Here is a 17,033-nt window from a genome sequence, read left to right on the forward strand (position 1 = left end):
CTTACTGTGGCTCACTACCTGGGTACTTCCAGAGTGGCAGGATCCTTATGGAATTCAGTTCCAAAGGAGCTGCAGCTGATTGATTGAGAGCTGGCTGTGACAGAGCACTTGGTAGTGTGAACTCAGGCATGAGGAGCCTCTGTTCTGTAGTTTGCTGGCCTGGGACCGCCAGGGCTGACTCCTGCTCTGTAGTTTCTTAGGCACCTTCCTTGTTCACCAGAAGAAGGTGAGTGTGCCCTCCAGTGCAGGGAAACCCCTTGGCTCTCCAGAGCCCTCCAACACCTCCCTGATTTCCCATCTCCCCTTTTCTTTTCTGAGGTGACACAAATCCATCCTCCTTGCGCCTAAGGACCTGCTCCTGACCCCAGTGGCATGGGGCAGGGGCAGCATGTCCAGGGAAGGGAGTTTGCAGAAGTAAGAAAACCCACCTGCTGGGGGTCCTGTCACCCTTCCTGGCACTGCTGCTGCCCAGCGGGGTTTGGGCATTTGCAGCATGTGTGGAGCCCCCGTCCCCCGTAGGGCCAGCCTGCCCCAGCTCCCTCCGGTCCTGGCTGCGTTTCTCATTTAGATGGAGTGAATTTTCCCCTGGTCCAAGTTTGCTGTTTTCCTGAAATGGTCTGAAATGTAATAGACCAAGACAATCATCAGGATGAAATATCTCCTACATGAAATATGCAGCAGCTATTCAGAAATGAAGATCAAGTGGAAGGAGCGCTGCCAGCCAAAGATTTAAAGGTGCTGACACGTTCCCGTGGGTTGTTTACTGAAGTAATCTCTGAAGCCTCAGTTTTAGGCCTGCATTCAAAAAAAGAGCATAAAATACAGTTTAGCAAGAGTTTAATAATTCGAGCTACAGTGTGCTGAGCTTCTTTCTGCCCTTATGGGAACAACATCTCATTTCAAAGGACCTTGACTCTCTTCTAGTAGTGCAGAAGGGGCACTGCCAGGGCTATTTTTGCACCAAGACACTGATTGGGTGTGAATCCTACCTCTGGTGGCTGTGCCAGCAAAACCTGGGGAGGCAAAACAGAGCCATATGGCCTGATTTCCCTAAAGATGCAAATTCCAAGGAATCTGGGCGTGCTGACTTGCTAGAAAAGGGCAATGTGAGCACCTGCCATTATAAAAAAAGCTTTAGCACCACTCTTGGAGCAAGGCTCTGCCCACTCAGCCCAGCTCAGTAGTGTGAGGTGAGCCCGTTCTGCAGCCTTGGGCCAGGCAGCAACACCCGGGAGCAGCCACGGCCAGCACAGGGACTGCTCGCAGGTCTCGCTTCACCTGCAGCGGGTCTGTATCAGAGGAGCCTCTAGACTGGGCTGACCCTGGCACCAGGCTGCGTGTTCTTCTGCTGCCGGTACCGAGTGAGGATCATGGGCTTGTCGGAAGTATTTTTCCCATGCCGGCCCCTTGAGGAAGCCATGGGTCCCCACGTCCTCTACTACAGCACAGGATTATCACTGAGACTTAAAGTGAAGCCCGTGTGACCCCCAGAGTTGCAGCTTCGCCCCTGTGACATCCCGAGCCCTTAATGAACCAGGATGGGCAATGGAGTTGGCCACGGAGAGGAACCCCTGTGCCTCGGTACAGCCTCTTCCCGCGAACACCAGCTTCCTGGACACCCCGCATTTATCCCACAGCCTGGCTCTCTTCTCTCATCCACACTCCTCTCGCGGCTGGGTTTGAATGGCTTCAGCGTCACTCCCATGACGGGAGAGTTGGCGGTTGTTGGACTTTCCCTGCGGAGCAATCATGGTCCCTTTGCAGGTGTGGAGGGAGAGGAGCCGTGTCCAGGTGTCAGAGGCTGGGGGTCACAGCGGGAAGTTCTTTCTTGCCCTTCGCTGTCCCTTGCACCCCTTCACCCCCAGTCGCCGCTGGTGTCCACCTCCCCACCCATCCCTGCTGCCCCTCTGCTCCCCCGCTCCGGGAGCGGCTCGGCCGCAGCCCAGCGCGGCTTTCTGCCGCCACCTGCTGCTGGAGCAGCGCCGCGATGGACACAGGGCCCGGCCTCGCGGCTGGATCGGGGAATCGCTGCTTTATTCGCCCGTGTAACCCACCCGTGTCTATCCGAGCTGCAGCCCCCACGCCCGGGGCGGAGCCGGGAAGAAGGGGGGCTTGGAGGGACACGGCTCGTCCCTGGGGCCGGGGGTGATGTGCTGACGTCGGTGCCAGGGGAGGACCGTGTGCCCGTCCTGTGCCAGGGGAGGACCGTGTGCCCGTCCCTGTGCCGGGGAGGACGCTGAGCTCGCTGTGTGCCTTCTGGGGGGAGGCAGCAGCAGCAGCACTGTTCTCTCTCAACAGCACCGAACGTGCTCCTCCCGTCCCAGACGTGCACAGGTGGGAAGGCTGCTGCTGAGGGGAGGTTTTGGATCTTGGCTTGTGAATGGCAGACAGACACCGAAGCCCCTTGGCCTCCTGCACCCACTTTGGGCAACCCTCAGGTAGGTCAGGCACTTATCATCCCCTCCCTGGTGGTGTTCCTGATGCTCTTCAGGAAGCTGAAGATGTGGGACCCACCGGTTCCTTTGGCCTCCAGGGCAGAAGGGGGCTTTCCCCCAGAGGGGCCAGCCCTGGAATTCGGCTCTGCCCGGCCGGCCTTGGCTTTGGCCGCCGCAATGGTGATGTACTTGGTGACGATGGTGATGTGGTAGGACCTGAAGTCTGTCAGTGCAGACACGCAGCGATTGAACGCGGCGCGGAGCCGCGCGTCCCCCGAGGAGAGCACGTGCTGCTTCAGGGACACGGCCCGCTGGATCTCCTCCACAAAGGCTCTGTGGGGTGGGGGCATGTAGTCCCTCATCCTGTGCAGGAAGGCAGCTGCAAGACACCAGCAGAGGAAGGAATAAGTTGTGGGTAAATGGATTAAAGGCCTGACCCTCTAAGAGAGAAGCTAGCCTGGAGTTGGCACAGTTTGCAGGGACCACTGACAGCCTGCACAGCCTCCTCTGCTCTGCCTCCAACTGAGTGAGAAAGAAAACCCATATTAGATCAGTGCTCCATTAGGGCTGGTGCTAGTCCTAAAGGGCAGGGTTTAGCCCTCCTCCTAGCCCTTTGGTTTGGGGTTTTTTTGCTGGTAAAGTGGTTTTGCTAATTTCTGGTAAATATTTGTGTTGTGGGCTGGACTAATGTGGAGCTCTATGAATGGATGAGGTAAATCACTGGCAGGATGCCTGCACGCTCTGCTCCCTCATCTCTGGGCCCATAGAGAACCTCAGCAAAAAGCTGACATGCAAGAAGCCAAGTGGGTTCTTTTGTGAATATACCATGTTGAGGAAGCACCTGCCAGAGGCACATTTATAACCTTTCTCCCTGGAACTGGGCAGAGCCTGGTCCCAGCCAGACTCTGCAAGGATGAGATGGGCTCATGTCCTCCTGCTTGATAGAGCTGGCACAGTCGTGTGAATTGCTCTGGCTCATCTCTTCTCCTGCCCCTTATTTGCTTTGGAAAAGGAAAAGCTCGTGGCTCACCACTGTCCTCATGGTGGCAGATGCCCAGGAGCTCATCGAAGGCGTGCAGGACCGTGCTCTGCGCCGCGCTGCCTCCCGAGTACGCCATGGGCTCCTGGGACACCCCCTCATAGATGAGCCCGTGCGGCATGGCAGGGTTGTCCTTCCAGCTGAGCGGGAGACACGGCAGTCAGGCAGCGGCCATGGGGCTGGGGACAAGGGCCTGTCAGAAGGGACCCTGGGCTGGCAAGACTGAGCAAAACTTTCCTGGTCCAGCCCATGGATCTCCTCCTCCAGCTCGGCCATGTCAGCCCTCCTCAAACAGGAGATAGACTTGGAAATCAAATACTGTGCCAAGGCACAGGATGAGGCCATGGGAGTAAGGAGAAATCCTTAATTTTCCTTTGCCAGAAGAGTGTTCTCTGGGATCTCCATGCCCTGGTGAGCACCCTGTGGCATGGTGCTGGGACACATTGCCCTGCCTGGCTGCGCCTCCTGCTCCAGTTCAGTAAGGTTTCTGCAAGCAGAGGTGTGCGAGAGGGGAGGGGGCACTTGTCTGGGCAATAGTGGCACTTTACATCAATTCCTTGAACACCAGCAGCCATTTGAAGAAACAGGTAGTCACCCAAACACTCCTCTGAGCCCCTGAGGTTTGGATTTTCCTTTTTTCTTGTTACTCAAGGTGATGTCTTTGAAGGCATTTAAAAGATAAATAGAGGCCAGGCCCGCCTGCCTCTATTTATCTCTGCAGATAACAAGGCAGGGATGGGGTTTCCTCCCTCTGAAGCTGCTGGTCCTGGGCAGGTCAGGAGTCAGCACTGCTGGTGCCTCCCACACACACCCTGAACTCAGACCCTGTCAGCCCCCCTTGTGCGGAAACGGAGAAGCACTCGCACCCAAATGGAGACAGAAGTTACGACTTCAGGGAGATAAAGTGCCTGGCACAAAAATATCTGTTGACCTTTAGCAGAATGCACCATTCTGTGAGGCTTTCGGTGCTGGCTGCAGTGTCTGTTGGGCTACAGGAACAGATTTTACACAAACTGCAGAGAAAATAGATTCATTATCAAATACCAGAATATTTTTAGTTCTCCCAGGATTGTATTTATAGTAACCGCTACTAGTGGGAAGTTCTTATAAGCAGAAGGGAATTTAAAAGGCATGTTTTCCCAGGCTGATGACCATCCAGACAAGGTCAGCTTGGATAAAAAAGGAGAGAAACCTAATCATGATGCATGGAGCCTTTTACTCGGGAATGCTGAGATATGATGGAGAGAAATAAAAATAGAATCCCCCCTGAGAGGCCTGGGACTGAGCGTCTGCAGACACTGCAGCCCCACAGGGATGCTGAGGGATGGCAAACACGCCGTGCTGGGCTCTTGGGGCCGTGGTTCTGCCTTGCCCAAATGGCATTTTCAGTATTTGGGGGGGAGGAGGGGGGGTGGATTTTGTTTTTTTCAACTGACAGGATAGTAACAGAGCAGCAGCAAGAGGCTTGTTATGGATGTTTCCTTAACACGCAGTGGGAAGAGCTCCTGCTCAGCTTTGCAGCTTTGTGTACACAGTGTGGAAGTAAAGAGAAATTCCTCTTCTCCTGTCAAAACTGTTTGGCCAAGAGCAAGAACGATTCATTTGTGCACAATTCTGGCTGTTGGGGCTGTCAGGGCTGAGCTGAAGCGTGGGATGGAGAGAAGCTGGAGGGAGGCAGACCCCAGCCCTTGGCCACAGTCCATCCCAACTGATTCAGTGCCTAGGAGTTCCTGGGGGACAGGATCATGATGCTCTTGGGAGCATCACTGCCAGACACAGTGCTGGTCCCTTTCCTGCCCTGGGGGACCCCATATCCCATCTGCCCCTCCCTGCACATTCTCAGCTCCCCCCAGCCCTGGGAGCTGCCAGCACAGTGGCTCTGGAGGGAAACAGGCAGCACTTACCCAGAGAGGAAGATCCGGATCACAGTGTAGAATACTTCTGGATCCACATAGTCTAGGAGGAAGTCAGTCAGATCAGAGGTGGTGGGCGGTTACACCAGCATGTGTGATGAGCTGCAGCACGCGCAGGCACCAGCTGTTCTCACCGTGCATCCGCCTCAGCGCCTCACTCATGGCCTCGATGGCCCCTGCCAGCTCGTGCAGGGCTCTGTGCAGGGTCTCCTCATCACACTGCAGGGTGGCACGAAGGGCGCCGATGATTGCCTGTGAGAAGAGGGGAGGGAGAGCACCAAGTGACAAAGGGGTAGGAAGTCCAGTGGCTCTGGACATTTTCTGCCAGCCATTCCAGCTCTGCCCCTTCCCCAGCCCAGGTTCGGGGGCAGGAACACCTTGTGGGTGCACCTCAGGCACTTTACAGGTAAGCAAAGAGCCCTGGGACAGAGCAGTACCCACCTTAATGCCAGGCACAGCTGCCTTCTCAACAAGCAGGGTGACAAGGATGAAGCCCCGCAGGCTCTCTCCCCCAGGCAGTGTGATGATGGTGTCCAGGTTCCTTCACAAAGGGGCCGACGAGAGGGATTAGGGGGGTGGTGGCGCAGGATTTCCCTACACACTGTGGGACCCACTGAGCCCTGGGAACAAAACTGTCCCAGACTCCAGAGCCTCATATCTGCACCCTATGTAGAGAGGGCTGACAGACAGTGAAAGGGCAGCAGGACTGCTCTGGTTTAGGGGGACCTACCATCCTCACTGTGCCCTCCCCATGGCCCGTGGCCACTGGATCTGTGCAGCCAGAGCAGCCAGTGGCTCTGCCACGGTCCCTTTGCTGTCGTGGCAGTGGCACTTTGGTGACAAACACTGTTCTTGTGTGCACACATCAAAACAGGTTCAGCCCAAGCAGTGCTGGAGAGCTGAGTCAATCCAAACAAAACCAACACCATTAGAAAATAAACGAGCATTAACTACTTACTCGATTTCCAGAGGCCTGAAGGCATTTCAGTCATGGCCAACAAATGCACAAGAAAAGGGGGGAGAGAGAGGGAGAGAGAGATTATAAATGGTTCTAGTGATGGGCTGTGCTCTGCAGGGAACAGAGGAGCCGTCCCCAGGGCCTGCTCCCAGAGATACCCATATTCCCACAGAGCTCCTGTGTCCACACCCATGAGGCCGACCCCAGCAAAGGTGGGATTCAAAGGGGTTTGGCAGAACAGGAGCAGTTTGGGAACAGTCTGTCCCCAACCCCTGCTCATCACTGCTGCCCAACCACAGGAAGAACCGCGCTTCACCCACTGCCATTTGCCTGTTTACCCGTTGGGGTCCTTCCTCCTCCAGTTGGCCAACACAAAGTCTGCGTGGCTGAGGATGGGCGGGAGGCCCAGGGCCTGTGAGACCTCCCAGTAGGGGACGGCGAGATTTCGGGGCAGGACCTGAGTGGCACAAAGCACAGGGGAAGATGGGGATGTTGTCAGGCTGCTGAAAGGTGCCTGTCTGCAGGCAGCAGCCAGGCAGGAGGAGACACGCTCCTGCCACAGCCGCAGGGAAGGGGCTTTGCTCCCATGGGATAAGTTCTAAGGGAGCAGCATCAGCTCCCAGACCCCAAGGAGCAGGTGAACCTCCTCTACCTTGCCTTTACCTGCACGGTGCCCTCCTCGCCCTCCTGCCAGACGTAGCCCATGGTGATGCAGCTGAGCACCAGGTGTGCCAAGTGCAGCTCCTCACGTCCTCGGAGGTGCTGGGTGCTCAGCTGCGGCATCTGCCAGGGAAACCCTTGGGAGCAAGGAGCAGAGCCAGCAATGCCAAGGCCCCTGTGGTGGAGGGGCTGCCCTGCCAGCCAGGGAGAACCCTCCTAGTGCTTCTCCCCTGCCTTTAAGCCTCCCTTCCCACCCACTCTGCAGGATTTGCTCCTGCTGAACTGTTACTGGTTTGTGAGCAGGGACAGTAATCTGTGGGATTTTCCTCAAAAAGGAGTCCCTCTCCCTGGTGCTGGGATGCCCATGGGAGCAGCTGATCGAGCCTGGCCATAAGCTCATAGAGCATCTGTGCTCCTTTGGCAGGGAGCATGGCTGGGATGAGACGTGGTTCTTGTGACACCTAGAGGGACCCTGCTCCAGCCCTTGCTGGCTGCTGAGCGCTTGGATCTGATGCGAGAGTTATTTCTGTGCCGATGTTAAGACTTTGCTGTCGCCTGGTGTCAGCCACGGCTCAGCACGCATCTGTGCTGCCAGGCTGCTTTTCCATATGTTTTACAGACACTGCTGTGTCAGACCAAGGTTTGAGAGAGCTCCAGAGGCAGGAAGGAGAACACCATACCTGGTGAACGTGTGAGCGGAGCTGATGGCTCATGATCAGCTGGGGCAGTTCACGAGCGATGTCCATCCAGGGGCCGTAGGGTGCCGGCAGCTCTGTCTTGGTGGAGAGAGGCAGAGGGAGGGCTGTGAATGTGCCCGGGCTCCCAGCACCCACCCAGCCTCACACACCACTGCTGACGGCTCGTGTCTGGTTCCCTCTCCATTAAGATGAGCCTGGGTGGTCACAAATTAATGGATGGTGAACACGATCTGTCTGTCCCCACGCACTCCCACTGTGGAGCCAGGCCAGTAATAAATAGCCCAGACCTCCTCTTCTGGTGCTCCCCAAAATCCTGTAGAGCCAAGGCCAGTGTGTAAATGGCAGAGCTCCTTCACCTCTCCTCTGTGCTGCTTGCATCCTTTTAAAGGGCAGGAGTTTGTCCTATGAAACTGCCTTGGGTGCCAAAATAGCACCTGTCTTCCTCACTGCTCATTGTAAAGTGTTATAGCAAAATGCTACATCAAAGCTCCCCCAGAAAACTGCTCACCAGCCCCTCTATTTTCCTGTCTGCCTCCTGTGGCATGCAGATGGGGAGGCACAGCCAGCTCCTACCAGAGGATCGGGAAGCAGGAAACCAAACTCCTCAGAGACCTGAAACCTGGTCAGTGCCAGAAGCAGTGGGGGCTCCTCCGTGTCATCGCTGGCCTCCATTGCTGGACACTGGCTGTGGTGTCAGGATGTGCTCTGGCCTGGCCACCCGCTGCCAGTATGCGCTGAGCCAGCACTGCGAGCGCGGCGCAGGAGCGCACCTTGTCCTGGGGGGACTCGGGCCTGGCTGCCCAATGGCCAGAGGGCCTGAGCAAACACGGGTAAAGGTTGCTGATAAGGCCTTGTCGTGGAGCAAACATTAAACTCTGTCCCCATGGGCATCTGGCCATGGGAAAGCCTTGGGGGACCTGTCTCAGGGGAAGCAGGGGCTGTGAGCTGGCTGCCCCCAGGACCACCCTGAGGCTCCCATGGGATGGGAGGTGGCCTGAGGCAGCAGCTCGGGGACACTGCTTCTGCAGCTGGGGATCCCCACGATCCCAGCAATGTCAAACCTGTGTGCAGTGGGCTGCTGACCTAATGGTGACAGGCAGGAGCCAACCCCCAGCCTGGGCTGGTCGATGCTGGGAAGCTCATGCTGCCACCTGGCCAGAGATGCATGAAACACAGCGGATGCTGCTGTTTTCCCCATGGTGCTGGGGGTCACTGGGGCTGCCGGTGGGGTCCCACCACCTGAGGGGGGTTCAGCAGGATGCTCTGAGCAGGGCCTTCCCAAACAGCAGCTTTCTGGGGGGAAATCTGCCCTGTGAGTGCTGCCTGTGCAGACAGGGGCTGGGGCTGGAGGTACTTGTGAGTGCAAGGGAAGGGAAGGGCCAGGGGTACAAACAGCAGGATTGACATCTCTGGGGGATGCAGGTCCAAGGGCACTGCAGGAAACAGACTGTTCACACACAAAACAGAGGTGACACCCTCACAGTCAGCACCGTGTCCACCACATCAGCCAGTGGCCTACCATGGTCCCCAGCTCTGCTGAGGAGGGGGGCCATGAGCCCCACACATCCAAAGCCATGCAGGAGAGGTCCACTTCAGAGGCAGCCACAGCACCTAATCTGTCCCTGCTGGACAGTCCCCAGCATCAGGCAGCTTCACAGCCCTCACAGATGGGCAAATCCCAACCATCACCATGTGCCCACAGAGAAAAGGGGATGATCTCAGCAGCTGTGGCCCCTCAGCCCCGAGACCAAGGTTAACTCTGCAAAAAACACAAACGGTGTAAGCATAAAACCACGGGGCACTGGCCATGACACCAGCTTTGCCCAACACCTTTAATTAGTGCCCATGGTGCTGCCCAGCGCTGGCTCCGGTGTTGGGTCCGTGTCTGTCTTCAGCTCCAGGTCTGGCTCTAGCTTTAGGCCTGTCTGCAGCTCTGGGGCCAGCTCTGGGTCTGGCTCCAGATTTAGCTCCAGGTCTGGCTCCAGCTCCCTGTCCCGGCTGGTGCTGTGGGGGGACCTACAATGGTCACCTCAGCCCTGGGGAATGTCCTCATGTCCCCCTGGGAATCACCCTGTACACCCCAAGGGAATCACCTCATCCCCTTCCCTCCCCTCTCCAGGGATCCCCTCAGCCCTGTTGGGGGATACTGCGGTGCCCTCCCACAGCCTCCATCCCCCCAAGGATCCTGCAGCAGGCGGGGCCCCACTCACCCCTCCGTGCCCGGTGGCTGCTGCCCGCGGCACTGGCCCAGCACCTGCTGCCGCCACAGGCCGAGGCCGAGGGCCGCGGTGAGGACGAGCAGAACGAGGCTGGAGCCCAGCACCAGCCAGGCCATCTCCCCATCCTCCAGTGCTCGCTGCAGGGGCCGGCCTGGCAGGAGACAGCCCAGCTGGGCACAGGGCACTGCCAGCCCTGCCCACGCCGTCCCGTCCCGGCTGCCCACACTCACCTCCCTCTGTCAGCTGGAGGCCGCTGTCCGTGCTCCCCCCCAGGCGGGACCCCTTCCTCCGGCAGTCAGGAGGCTGCCAGCCCGGGTGGCAGTGGCAATTGCCCTTATTGTTGCACACCTGGAAGGCCCAGGGGAGGGGGTACGGGTGTGCAGGGAACACATACAGTCTGCCCCCCCAGCCCCAGCACCCCGTGGGACTCACGCCATGGCCGTGGCACTTTGCTTCGCTGTCACAGCTATACCCCAGCACCGAGTGTGGGTGACATGTGTTGTTTATACACACCTGGGAAAAAACCATGGCAGCTCCAGCCCAGCACTGCCTCACCTATACAGTGCTCAGCACCTCAGGCTATGGCCCAAAGGGGAAGGAAAACACACTATTTAAAAAAAAAAAAAAAACCAAAAAGACAAAGAAGCCACAGTTCTGCCCTGGGGCCAGGTCATGTTTGGTGCTCACACCCCACCAAACCTTTAATGCAACGTTTGCATGTTTTTACATTGTTTTTAAATATCAAGCACACTGCTGCAAGGAACAAGTGTTTCTACAATCGTGTCAATATCTACAGTTTATATTTGTCATTTCAGATGATTACAAAATATTTCCTTACCCTTCCAGAGCCGCACTTTGTCCCTGGAGGAACCAGAAGCTGATCCAGAGGTGCTGATACATTCAGGTAGTTCAGAGACACACACAAATGATGCCGCACTCGGGCGTAAATCACAGCAGCAGCAGCCGATGGGAAGGGCTGCTGGGATGGGTACGTGCAGATTAACTTCCCACACCTGAGGTCCCTGGAAAGCCAATTTGCACAGGATGTGTATCAAACACATACAGATACTGCCTGATGAACACTGAAACATTAAACAGCACAGTCTGGAGAAAAAACATCAGCAGGACTGGGAAGTCCAAGGAAGGGTCTGTGACATAAGGAGAGACACCATAATGAGGAGAACACACACAGAGCTATTTATTGCTTCACAAATCTCACCATAAACTGGAGTCTTGACACTTCTCTTGACTGTCTAATCCCAATTAAACATGCATTTTAGCAGAGCCAGTGCCCCCTGCCCAGCGTACCTCCAAGCACAGGGCCGGTACCCGTGTCTGTTCTTGAACCCGCAGTGCCCAAACCTGTCCCGCTGGCTGTTAATCTCCTCATAACAGACCACAGGAGCATTCTTTGAATCTACAAGTTTAGCAATAATATTTGTTACAGTTAAAAGGAACACAAAGGAACCTGTTACGGTATCTAATAACTTCATTTTCTGTGATTTAATTAGAGAAAGCATACCTATCCCCGCCCAAACCCCCAACAGTCCTGGACCTCAGAAATCACCAGGGGAGTAGCAAATGGGGAAGTTCTCTGGTTGAGTTTGCCCACAGAAAATAATTTGCTTTCTGTTCTTTCCATTGTTATCTGTGAAGCACTGGGGGACTCTGTTAACCAGAGCCAAAACAGAGCTTGAAATGCTTTCCTAAAGCTGTGCCTTCCCTCCAGGTGCCCCACTCTCGCCCGAGATTGGTGCATTGAAGAGTACAGGTACAAACTGAGCATCATGATGCTGCGGCCACCCCTGCCCCTGGGCAGTGCCAGTGCCACCAGCACAGCCTGTTACCTCTCCCGTAGAGCCGCTTGCACTGCAGGTCTAAGGACTGGCAGCGTCCCTGGTAGCAGTAGCCAGTGCCACGCCCGCAGTCGTGCCCATCCTGCACGTACAGGTCGGGGGGGCAGGAGGCGGAGGAGCCGCTGCAGAACTCGGGCAGGTCACACTGGAAATCGGCGGCCGGGCGGCACAGCGAGTTCCTCCTCTTGAACTGGAGAGGAGGAAGAGCTCTGCAGCCTCCCACGCCTGCCAGCCTGAGCCCACACAACCCCTCCTGATGATGGCCTCGGGGTCCCCTTTGAGGCACTCAGGTGACCACACCTGTGTGACACTGCCCAGGACAGTCTCCCAGTAATATTCCCCCACAGGAGTTTCCAAGAGCTGAGCTGGGAAGCCCAACTCCAGGAACCTTTCCCATTGCACAGCAGGAAGTTTTGGCTCTATCCCTTAGCATGGGAATATATTATTTCTCCAAAAAGAAAGAATGATTTTGTGATAATTATAAAAATGTGCCTTACCTGGCAACTTTTACAACACAATCCAGAGGAACATTTTGCTTTCGGCTTAAACGTACATGTTCTAGTGCAGCACTTGTCCTTCAGGCATTGCTGGGGACACATGGCAAACCCATGTTATTTTTACGTTTTTGTACCCCCGAGGTTCTCCTCCTTCTCCTTCTCCCCATATTACTTGGGCAATATCCAGCAAAACAAAAGGGCAAAGCAGCCACCAGATCGGTGCCACACAGAAACGATCTCAAACCCAACAGAACCCTTCCTGGGCTGCTCCCCACTGCAGTGGGGCTCCCGGTCTCAAGGGTTTGTTACTCCACACGTGCTCACAGCACAGATGCAGGGGTTCAGCCATGACTCCCACGGCCCCACCTGGGCTGTGCCGCAGTCGCACTGCTCGCCCGGCTCCACCACGCCGTTGCCGCACACGGCCCCGCTCCGGCGGGACAGGCGGGGTCTGTCGAAAAGGCACACGCCTCTGCCCTGCTTCAGGAAGGTCTCAAAGTCCCTGATGCTGCAGTTACTAAAGGCTTTTGCTCCACTGAAACGGCTAAAATAAAGCAATTATCAGCGCATATGTTACGCATTCACTGCCCCTCACTCTCTCCAAAGCTCTGCGCAAGCCAAGGGCTCGCCCAGACACTGGCACAGGGTACGATGGCCCCGGGGGTCTATTAATTCACCTGACCTACAGCTCATCATTAACAGAGATTGAAAAACATTCTGAAGTACCTTAATTTAGAGAGCAAAGATCTCTTTTGCCAAATTAAGCACTAAATTGCTACTTAATCAATTCTTTTTTTCTTCTTAAAGGAATAAAAGCAGGTATTTCTTCACTGAAAAAGTGGTCAGGCATTGGAACTGCTGCCCAGGGAGGTGGTGGAGTCCCGATCCCTGGAGGTGTTCAAGAAATGACTGACATGGCACTCAGTGCTCTGGTCTAGTTGACAAGGTGGTGATTGTTCAGAGGTTGGACTCGATGGTCTTGGAGACCTTTTCCAACCTAAGTGATTCCATGAGTCTGTGATTCTAATTTGTTGTGCTTTTTGCAATGGAATGACACTTGCAGAAGACGCCTCTGACAAGGGGATGCCATGCAACCATCCCTGTCCCCCACCTCATTTGCCCCAATTCCTGCAGCCCCACGGGCAGGAGCAGCAAACTCACAGCGCCTCAGGGCTCATGACGCAGACACGCCCGGGGCAGCCGCAGCCTCGGGAGCTGTCGGAGCTCATGCCCAGGCTGTGGCCCAGCACCTGCGCCAGGAGCACCGAGAAGGACTCCAGCGTCACGTTCCCGTGGTACTAGAGGGAGGAGAGAGATGAGTTGCCACAGCGGAGTGTTCCTTGCAGAGATCCCTGCTCCAGGCGCAGATACTCCACATGCTTCCATCACCCCTGTTCCTGGTGCCCATGGCTGAGTTCACAGCCATGTGGGCTGGTGAGAGACAGGCAGAGGAAAGGTGGGACCATACCAGGGCCACCGCGGCAGCAGCATCTCTCTGACATGCCGCTCCCGGAGCCGCTGCGCCCGTGAATGCTCCTTGGTCCCTGTACCTGGAACAGAGGCATGGTCACCGGTGGTCCCAGGGACACCTCTCGCTGTGGGTGAGGGATCTTGGGTCTGTACAGCCCAAGTCCCCTTGGTGCCCCCGACTGTTCTACTGTCCCCATGGGGAGCTGGGGTGGGATCTGTGTGGTGGGAGGCTGGTGCCTGGTGCTGGGCAGGGACTGGGGGCTGCCACCGTCCCATCTCCTCAGCCTGGGTGGGTGGGAAGGGATGGACGGCACCACTGCAGCTGCTGCATCGCTAGGAGGAAAGTCTTGGAAGAAATACTTCAAGAACATTAAGGATTTAGGAAATATGGATTTTTAAAAAAGCGTTTGTCAAAGGAATCCTTTATATTTCAACTGCCATTGGTTTGACTGATTGCTCCCAGGTAACCTTTAACACTAATGAACCTTTATCTTACCCTAAGAGAGAAGCAATGTTGTGCACCTGTGGCTCCAGAGACAACTGTTTCCACTGCAAAAATCGCTGTAGAAGGTCATCTGTGTCCCCTGCTGTCGATACTTTATCCCTCTCTTCCCACAGCTCCAGGGAGGACAGCACAATGGTGATGTTAAGGGGATTAAACATCTGAAAGTATAAGAGAGGAAACATCTGCTCTCACACCTTCCCTTCATGCAGAGTCACTGCTCTGCACACAGTAAACACGTGGGAAAAGCAAATTGCTGCTGTCAGTGCCTCAATGACACCTGTAGCCAAAAATAATGAACACACCTGAAGAACAAAGAGATACAGCAAGAGGCCTGAGCCAAAGTCCAGTAACTTCACAAGTGTTAGGGGTTTGGAGAGTAACTTCTCATTACACAAGTGAACCATAAGACCACCAGTGGAGTAAAGAACAGGATTGGAAGTTGGTTACAAGCACCTGAGAGTAAGCAGGTTAAGTGGATCAGTGAGATCAGGGATCTGCTGCACAGAGAGGGAAGCAACCCAGGAGTCCAGCTGGGGTTTGGCTGCCCTAAGGCAAACTGCAGGCAAGTTTCTGCAGGAGACATGGCCATCACATAGGGAAAGATGTTCTTTCGTGGCAGACTGACACATCCAGATGAAAAACCTTCTCATGAAACATGGAAATTTTGCATAATATCCTCCTAAACCTAAAAGCAGCTAGGAAAGAGGTGGCCACTGCTAACATCAACACCCCTGTCATCCCCCATCTCACTGCAGTATAACCCAGACTTAAGAACTCACATTGTTGATTAAATTGAAGGCCTGGATTATCTTCTGCGTCGCAGCATTCGGGTCTGATCCCATATAGTTGTACTGAAAAACAACCCAAGAGGACACAAAGGCAGACAAGGTGCTTACCAGGGTGAAGCATGACAATGTTGGAACACTGAAATGATTCCCAACACCGAGCCACGGAGACACGAGCTACAAATTCATGTTCCTTCTTTCCTACAAAATCCACAGTACACGTAATTTTTCAAAAGGGAAAACAGATCTGTGCAAAAGCTGGGAAATGTTACCATTTCCATGCTCACAGAAGTCAGGCAAACACAAGGAAAAAGTGGCTGGCATGGACTTACCAAAGCCTTGTCCAAAACCACGTACACTGTGAGGTATTTGGGAGATTGTGCAGCAGCCGAGAGGGGCTGAAAGAGAAAATGGGCTCCAAAGCACAGATTCTGCATTCTCTGGTCACTTCACTGCTGCTGTTGGCTGTGCTTCTCTTTGAAGTGTCCCTTCAAGGCTTGTGTCCAAGTGTCTGGCCAAAGCTTCCAACAGGGTCAGACCCCTCCTCACAGGACAGGGACACCAGCAGCACTGTGAGAACAGGCACCGCTCACCTCATCATCCCCATGGGCCTTGTCCAACATCTCCCTGGCTGCCAGCCCGCCGAGCCCTGCCTCAGGGGGGCTGTGGGCCGGGAGGGCCTCTGCCACGTGCTCCTCACTCACTCGGTACAACATGTGCTGGAACAAAGGGGAGTAGCCCAGGGGCTCGATCCCGTAGCTCACATTCTCAAACTGCAGCAAACCCCTGCCAAGGCACCAGCACCAGCCCTTTACCCCTGGGCACTGGGACAGCTGCCCCAGCACCAGCTGCCTCCAGGCCAGGCTGCCAGGGTATCCCTGGCCTCCCATGGCAAAGTCCTGGCAAGTGCCCACGGGGAGGGCAGCACAGGGACAGTGCTGGTACAGTACCTGAGCCCTGAGCAGGTGTTGAGGGTCACTGCCGAGCTGGGGAAGCCATCAATGTACCCCCAGTAGTGGCAGCCTCCCTATGACACAAGAGAGGACAGGGAGTCCCTTCCGTGGCTGGGAAGGTGATCCCTTTACCCACCACCCAGACCGCTGGACTGGCTGCCTTGGACAGAGACACTCAGAGCACAAACAGCCCAAAGCAAGGCCAGGTTACCTCAGTGTGGGCAGAATCAGAGTGCAAAGATCCCTGCTTGCTGGATGTGTAAGTCTGGAAGTCATCAGATAAAAAGGCACTAGAAGAAAAAGGTCCAAAGTGAAGCACTTACAACAGCATCCATTACCCAGAACTTCTCAAGCTTCTTGCAGGTCCTGCAGCCACCAGGGAACAAGGGGAACAAGACAGCTACTGTCAGTGAGGGCAATGTCAGGGCCAACTCACTGCTGCTGCAGGTGGATGGTGTACGGCCTCCCCTCAATCCTCAGGATGTAGGACACTGCATCCTTGTGCATACAGAAAAGCAGAGAAGGGGAGAATTAGGAAAAGGGGACTGGAAACAGCATGATTCACGGCCTGCTCCAAACACCAAGGGGGAGCAGAGAGTGGGTGCTGTGGTGACACTGTTACAGCTGCCACCACATCTGTACTCTCCCAGCCCTCCTCTGCAACTGAAGACCTCCCTTCTCCCAACCGCCCCAGAGCCCCCCCAGCACCGTGCCTGCTTCAGCCCCGCTGCTCCTGTTGCGTTCATCCCCAGCTGCTGCGGGATTGTGACCTGGGACCAAACCTGCCCACTCACAGGGGACAGAGACCCCCATGGCTGAGCCCAGTCCTGGCGGGTGGGGGGCTCAGAGGGACCCTGTCCAGCCTCATGCAGCAGCTCCAGGAGCAGCAGGAGCAGCAGCGGTGGCATTGCACAAAGCGGCCCCATGGCCGGCCGGTAACAGCCCCACCAGTAACGGCCCCACAGCCCACCAGTAACGGCCCCACAGGTAACAGCCCCACCGGCACCAGCCCCTCCCTCCCCTAAAGCAGAGGCTGAGGCAGAGA

The 17,033-nt window shown here is 55.7% G+C and overlaps 2 protein-coding genes across 4 annotated transcripts; both read right to left on the bottom strand.

Moving 5' to 3' along the window:
• Positions 1-2,013: 2,013 nt before the first annotated feature.
• Positions 2,014-8,499, bottom strand: IDO2 (indoleamine 2,3-dioxygenase 2). Of its 3 annotated transcripts, XM_010408309.3 has the most exons (10): positions 8,277-8,498; positions 7,686-7,781; positions 7,009-7,128; positions 6,684-6,802; positions 6,346-6,360; positions 5,829-5,928; positions 5,522-5,639; positions 5,379-5,430; positions 3,466-3,614; positions 2,351-2,814 (listed from the first exon to the last, which is right to left on the bottom strand). In XM_010408309.3, exons 1-10 carry the CDS (start codon positions 8,373-8,375, stop codon positions 2,444-2,446), a joined length of 1,239 nt encoding a protein of 412 aa, XP_010406611.2. In that variant the 5' UTR covers positions 8,376-8,498; the 3' UTR covers positions 2,351-2,443. The 3 variants fall into 3 exon arrangements, with proteins under 3 accessions (XP_019146749.2, XP_019146753.2, XP_010406611.2); XM_019291204.2 differs by lacking the exon at positions 3,466-3,614 and having other exon boundaries at positions 2,014-2,814; positions 8,277-8,499; XM_019291208.2 differs by lacking the exons at positions 3,466-3,614; positions 8,277-8,498 and having other exon boundaries at positions 2,014-2,814; positions 7,009-7,142; positions 7,686-7,773.
• Positions 8,500-9,483: 984 nt separating this feature from the next.
• LOC104694909 (disintegrin and metalloproteinase domain-containing protein 32-like) lies at positions 9,484-16,914 on the bottom strand. Its single transcript, XM_039564148.1, has 18 exons — positions 16,783-16,914; positions 16,425-16,486; positions 16,200-16,278; positions 15,986-16,062; positions 15,629-15,821; positions 15,368-15,433; positions 15,030-15,101; positions 14,242-14,408; positions 13,744-13,825; positions 13,437-13,573; positions 12,642-12,819; positions 12,276-12,365; positions 11,770-11,968; positions 11,231-11,339; positions 10,761-10,944; positions 10,153-10,435; positions 9,914-10,073; positions 9,484-9,707 (listed from the first exon to the last, which is right to left on the bottom strand). The coding sequence occupies exons 1-18, from the start codon at positions 16,912-16,914 to the stop codon at positions 9,536-9,538; spliced, it is 2,442 nt and encodes an 813-aa protein (XP_039420082.1). The 3' UTR covers positions 9,484-9,535.
• Positions 16,915-17,033: the final 119 nt, after the last annotated feature.

This window comes from Corvus cornix, chromosome 22, assembly GCF_000738735.6.
Source record: "Corvus cornix cornix isolate S_Up_H32 chromosome 22, ASM73873v5, whole genome shotgun sequence".
Lineage (NCBI taxonomy): Eukaryota > Metazoa > Chordata > Aves > Passeriformes > Corvidae > Corvus > Corvus cornix.

What these genes read in the sequence shown, in the direction of transcription:
- IDO2 (XM_019291204.2), bottom strand. Translation starts at nt 8,375, where the DNA reads ATGGAGGCCAGCGATGACACGGAGGAGCCCCCACTGCTTCTGGCACTG. An exon ending in TCCGCTCACACGTTCACCAG is followed by an intron (nt 7,129 to 7,685) that starts GTATGGTGTTCT and finishes TTTCCCTGGCAG; the next exon opens with ATGCCGCAGCTGAGCACCCA. An exon ending in GCGAGGAGGGCACCGTGCAG is followed by an intron (nt 6,803 to 7,008) that starts GTAAAGGCAAGG and finishes TGTGCCACTCAG; the next exon opens with GTCCTGCCCCGAAATCTCGC.
- LOC104694909 (XM_039564148.1), bottom strand. Translation starts at nt 16,914, where the DNA reads ATGGGGCCGCTTTGTGCAATGCCACCGCTGCTGCTCCTGCTGCTCCTG. An exon ending in CCTTCAATTTAATCAACAAT is followed by an intron (nt 14,409 to 15,029) that starts GTGAGTTCTTAA and finishes TTATACTTTCAG; the next exon opens with ATGTTTAATCCCCTTAACAT. An exon ending in CTGCTGCCGCGGTGGCCCTG is followed by an intron (nt 13,574 to 13,743) that starts GTATGGTCCCAC and finishes TCCTCCCTCTAG; the next exon opens with TACCACGGGAACGTGACGCT.